Source organism: Echinops telfairi, unplaced genomic scaffold, assembly GCF_000313985.2.
Source record: "Echinops telfairi isolate 266 unplaced genomic scaffold, ASM31398v2 ScPeMD7_18;HRSCAF=68, whole genome shotgun sequence".
Classification (NCBI taxonomy): Eukaryota; Metazoa; Chordata; class Mammalia; order Afrosoricida; family Tenrecidae; genus Echinops; species Echinops telfairi.
In genome coordinates this window covers 87,872,111-87,878,024 of record NW_022103915.1, presented here as the reverse complement: position 1 = coordinate 87,878,024, position 5,914 = coordinate 87,872,111, and the positions used below count along the sequence as shown (strand labels likewise).

The 5,914-nt window shown below is 34.8% G+C and overlaps 1 protein-coding gene across 1 annotated transcript in view; it reads right to left on the bottom strand.

The window, feature by feature from the left end:
• Positions 1 to 3,529, bottom strand: part of LOC101659072 (olfactory receptor 4K2) — a 6,759-nt gene extending 3,230 nt beyond the window's left edge. Inside the window, exons 1-2 of the mRNA XM_004698852.2 lie at positions 3,491 to 3,529; positions 30 to 968 (exon numbers count right to left, since the gene is read on the bottom strand). Of these exons, the coding sequence (XP_004698909.1) occupies positions 30 to 965 (936 nt within the window). The 5' untranslated portion in view covers positions 966 to 968; positions 3,491 to 3,529. The remainder of the gene's footprint in view (positions 1 to 29; positions 969 to 3,490) is intronic.
• Between the last annotated feature and the right edge of the window lie 2,385 nt (positions 3,530 to 5,914).

The window sequence follows — 5,914 nt, the reverse complement described above, 5'->3', positions numbered from 1 at the left end:
TGAACAGTTTCTAGAGAAAAGCTATTAACATATTCTTTGTTGGACTTTAGAAACCTGTTCTTCAGTTTCCCCATGGCTGTCTTCACTTCCTGATTCCTCAGGGTGTAGATTATTGGGTTCAGGACTGGAGTAAAGATAGTATAAAACACAGACAGGACCTTGTCTATCAGAAAATCACTGAGTGGCCACATGTAGATGAAGATGCATGGTCCAAAGAACATGAAAACAACGATGAAATGAGCTGTGCAAGTGGACAGGGCCTTGGAGGATCCCCCTGAAGAATGCTGTTTGATAGTGAGCAAGACAATGACATAAGAATTAAATAAAAGAACAAAGCAGGACAGAGCAATTATACCACTTGTTGAGATCATAAAGAGACCCAGAACATTAGTTTCTATACAAGCCAACTGGAAAACCACAGGAAGGTCACAGAAAAAACTATCTACTTTATTGGAAGCACAGAATGTTAAAGTGAGGGCAAATATGACCTGGCTCATTGAATGCATGACTCCCACAACCCAGGAAGCCACCACAAGGGCAGTACACACTTGAGGACTTATGATTGATGCATAGCGGAGGGGCTTGCATATTGCTATATACCTGTCAAAGGACATAGCCATGAGTAAAATAATCTCGGTACCAGTAAAAAGATGAAGAAAAAAGATCTGGGTTATGCAACCATCAAACGAAATAATATTATGTCCAGTGAGGTAGTCTGTAATCATCTTGGGGGTGGCAAAGGAAGCAAGAGACATATCAATGATTGAAAGATTGGTAAGCAAAAAATACATGGGAGAGTGTAGGTGAGAGTCAGCTATAACTGTGATGACTATGAGACTATTACCCACCATTGTAACTACATAAAACAATGAAAACACTACGAAGAAAAACATCTGTAGCTCCCAGGAACTGGAGAGGCCCAGCAAAATAAATTCAGACAAAGTTGATTTATTGGCAACATCCATTGTCTTACTTGATGGGTGAAAAGCCTGTATCACAGAAAAACAAAAATCAAGAAAAAGTCCATGAAGCAAAAACTTTAATTCCAAGAATCTACGTTTACAATAATCATTTTTGTTTTCCATTTCAATTTGTATGTGACCAAGTATTGTCTAAGTTCCCTATGGAGGACATAAGGAGCATTAGTCGTGGATGTCCTTTGGGGCCCTGGTGGCGCAGCGGGTTCAGAGTTGGCCTGCCAACTAGAGGATCAGGGGTGTGAACCCTCCTGTTGCTCTATAGGAGAAAGATTGAGGCAGTCTTCTTCCATAAATATTCATAATTTTTGAGAGCCATATGGAGTAAGTCCACTCTATCCTGTGGTGTAGCTATGAGTCAGAATCAATTCAGTAGATTTTCGGGGGTTCTGTAAACATTGATAGGAACCCTGGTGGCATAGTGCTCACAAGATAGGCTGTTAACATCAAAGTCAGTAGTTTGAAATCACCAGCCAGCTCCTCAGGAGAAAGACTAGGCTTTCTACTCCCATAAATACTTACAGTCTAGGAAACCCACAGGTGCAGTTCTACCCTGTTGTGTAGGGTCACTATAAGTCAGAATTGATTTGATGCCAATGAGTTTGATTGAGTTTGTGTAAACATTGATGCCCTGATAGCACAGTGTTTTGAGTGCTTACCTAATACTCAGAAGGTCAGCAGTTAGTACTCACTAGTAGCTCCGTGGAGAAAGATGTGACAATTTGCTTCTGTAAAAAATTGACAGCATTGAAAATCTCATGGGACAATTCTATTCTGAATCAGAATCAAATCAATGGCAGTGCTGTTGGTATATCAACTCAAACAACTTTTTCCTGGGTATTTATTATAATCTATCATATGAATATCTAGAGTCCTATGCTGTTCTTACACTAAAATTAGATGGTAATCTTATTATACATTGTTGCACTTCTTTTTAGAAATTGTTCTGTCCCAAGCAAAAGCTTTATTTAAATTCAATTGACTGATTTTCAGGCCATTGCTCTATTTTCCACACCAATTTGAAAATCTGAAACACTAACAATAGAGTTCCTCTAAACAAAACACCTGCCTTTTACACAAATTTCTCAGATTTTTTAAAAAAGGTAAATAAATAATCAAGACTGTCTTTTTATGGCATTTGGAGAATAACATAAATAATGCTTGATATTTTCTTCCTGATGCAATTAAGAATAAGTAATATTCCAGGATAAGTACAGTGTTTTGCACAAATATTGCACCCACACATATAAGGTGTATAGAACATTTAGGAAAATAATGTTTAAAAGGATTATAAGACTGGCAAAAATATACAATGCGCTTCTTATTTGCATAAAAATGCCGCAAAAAGAGACATGGTATGTATTCACACAATATTGTTAGCACATAAGCTTAACTTATAAATGAGCTACTTTAACATCAAACCTGAGAGATGTATTGTATATTAAGGGGTTATTTTCTTTGCTGGATGATTGAAATTTCAATGTCAAAGACTTCACTTTAACAAAGGTTCTAACAACCAAAAGATTTTTTTAAAAAACTGAACCTACAAAAGGCGAGTTTTCACCAAAGTTTATACTCTAGTAAAGGAGATTATAATACCATATTAATTATAAAATATTACATATTTAGTAAATCATTTCATCATAACTATATAAATGCTTCTTAAAATGGCTCTGGGAAAATCAAGATCTAATATTTAATCTGATCTTCCTTGGGCAGAGGGAGTTAAATGAGGAAAAAAGAATATTTGAATTATGGACTTCATATACCTAAATTACTAACTGATCAATAACACTTTATTTCTAGTTGAATTGTTCTAGCAACATGTATTCATGAACTTATGAAGCTTATTTCTCTCATTCTTCCCATTCTTCACACTTGGCACATCAATGTGAAAGGGAGTTATAGATTATTAGAGACTGCAGGGAAATACCATATAACTCATAGCAATTACAAATATTTCCCTTCTGATACTAACTGGTAATCAAACTAGGTTATATCATCCCAAACTGCCATGCCTACCTGAGTGATTATCTGTTTGTTTATATAATCCAAAGGAAAATAAATAGCACTTATTAATTTACTAATAGACTAAGCAGTTATTCTATGAAGAAAATGTATTCAGTCTGAGTACACACACACAAAGTTATTATTCACTACAAGCATATCCTCCATGAAAGAGCAAATCAACCACACGTACCTGCTGTATCACATGCAAGATGCCTGGGCCATTAAGCAACATTATTGTGAGGTTTCAATGAACAGTTTCTAGAGAAAAGCTATTAACATATTGATAGAAGAATGTTCCCTGGTTGAAATCCAGCATATGTACATTAAGAATGTTATTCTGATACTAACCCATTAACTTTGCTTTTCTTTTTTCCATCACATAAAATTATTTATGTAATCAATTTTTTTATATTTCTCTTCTTCTTTCTGAATTTGGGGGTTTGTTGGGAATTATTTTCTCTCTCTCAGTCCATAGAAATGTATGTTCCTGATATTTGTGTAGCTTCAAATTTTACATCCCCTTTGGAGTCTACAGTTAAGATATGAAGAATGGATGAAGGTTTATCTTTTTCCCACCTGGCTATTCAATAATCTCAAATCACATATTAAACAGTGCTTATGTTCTGCACTCACTTGATATACTTTTTATCATACACATAATTTCCATGTGTGATTATGTCTATTTGTAGGGTTCTGTTCTGTGTTGTTGGCTTCTTTGTATCTTCATGCACCAACATGAACATATTTTATTTTTGGACTCTTTTCTTCGTGGTCTTGGGAGCCACGGCGGCACAATGATTAAGTGTGCGCCTTTAACGAAAACATCACTAGTCCTAATGCAGAAGCCTTGCGGAAGAGAAAAATGTGGCGGTCAGCTTCTGTTCAGCAAGGGAAGACTTAATTTCAATTTCTTTATCTTTAAAATATGAGTGTCTATTCCACCTATAAATACTTATGATCTATAACTTACACAAATTTACCAAAAGGCTGTTGCTGTTAGGTGCTGTAGCAATGATTGTGGCATACAATGAATGAAGCACTCTCCTGGGCCCATTGTTGCAGATATTCTGCCCATCCATCTCATCGAAGGTCTTCCTCAAGGAGATATCACATTGCTTTCATTTGAATTGTTTCTTCATAGGCAGCAACATATATGCAAGCCGTTTTACTGATCTCACTTCCATAGAGAAGGGGAAAGGACAGACAGGCATTTAAAGTCATTTGAAAGCACTTACCAGATCTATAACAGAATCAGAACTATGGAATAGTCAAATGATGAGTAGGCTTCTGCCAGAGAGAAGGTAAGTGGTCAATTTTAAATACAAATGGCTGCATTGAATCATTAGTTGTTAAGCAGCTGTCGAAAAAAAATGGATGCTGTAGGGATTTGGAAATTGACCAAGATCATCTTGCAATGGGATTTATTAAACAACAAAGTTGGTATCTTTGGGTTCACAAAGGGAAGCTCTCTCTAGGTCTTTGGGGAATTTACAGGGATTGTTTTCACCTGGACCTGAGTGATTCAGGGAATGAAAAGAAAGTCATATTTTCAAGAGGCAACCAGACATATCAGCTAAATAAATTTTAATACAACTTCATAGAAAACTCATCCCATTCTAGAGAGAGTACAAAATGAAGTAAAAATTTGGTATTGCCTCACAAATAGAGTGTCTATGAGGTATTTGACACCCATAAGTAGTCTAATAGGCAAAAATACAGCCAAATAAATTCAGTTGATTGTGCAATAAATTCTCAGAGATCATGAGTGAAATTGACTTTAGAGAAAGGAAAACTGGCAATGTGATGAATTCAAGAATGGATGTGCTCTTGCAGGACCAGGTGATGAAATTCTCCAAAAATGAAAACTAAAATTAGATTGACAAGGAATAGCCGGTGTGTGGGAGAAAACCATGCTACAAATTCCTACAGGGAGGAGTTTGATAGATATTTACTGAATGATTGTGCCATCTTTTATATGGCATTTCTATCCAATTTTCTGTTTGGAAAAGCAGGAATGCCATCTAAAATGTATCACTTGAGGTAAAAGACAATAGGGAGCCATGTAAGGTAATACACAGACTGAGGGCAATTCAAAAGTACTATTTTGTAAAGAATTCCCTGAATGGTTTGGAGAAGGGAAAACTTTAAAGCAGAGGATAATAACTGAAATAGGTCAAAGGAAAATCTTGGTTAAGTACTAGCAACAGGAATATTATTAATAAAGTGAGAATTTCACGTAGCTGCCATTAGTCATATTTGTATTACTGAATAACAAAAATATGATTATGTCTAGTATAAGTCTGTGTATTAAATGAAATTCTGTAGTCAAAAGAAAAAATGATGGAAAGTTGATCAATGGTTTCCAGGGTACAGGGTTTGGGTCAAGGAGATCTATAGCAAAAAAAGTATAAGGAAACTTTCCAAGGTGATGGGAATATTCTATATCATGATTGTGGGTGGTGACTGTACAAATCTATTCATTTGAAAAACTAATTGAATTAACCACTTAAAATTAGTAAATTTCCTTGTTGTAAATTATTCCTTAATAAAATTATTTTTAAAACAAGTGTGTTTATGCATATTAAAATATACATCATGCAACAAATGTACAAATGTGCTTGGCACTATAGATGGATGTATGGATTGTGATAAGAGTTTTATGAGCCCCCAATAAAATGATTTTCTTTAAATTAAAAAAAAAATTGAAAATATTGAAAAGCCAAAAAATTTTATATACATCATACACACAATTAAATGGAAATTAGAGAATAAATATTTGCAATATTTCTGAAAAAAATTACTATTCCTAATATAGAGAGACCTATCAAAATTATTAAGCTTCATTAATAGTTGGGGACCTACATATTATAATACAAATATGGGTTATTTTATCCATCAGATTGATCAAAATGTAAAAGAAACATAAG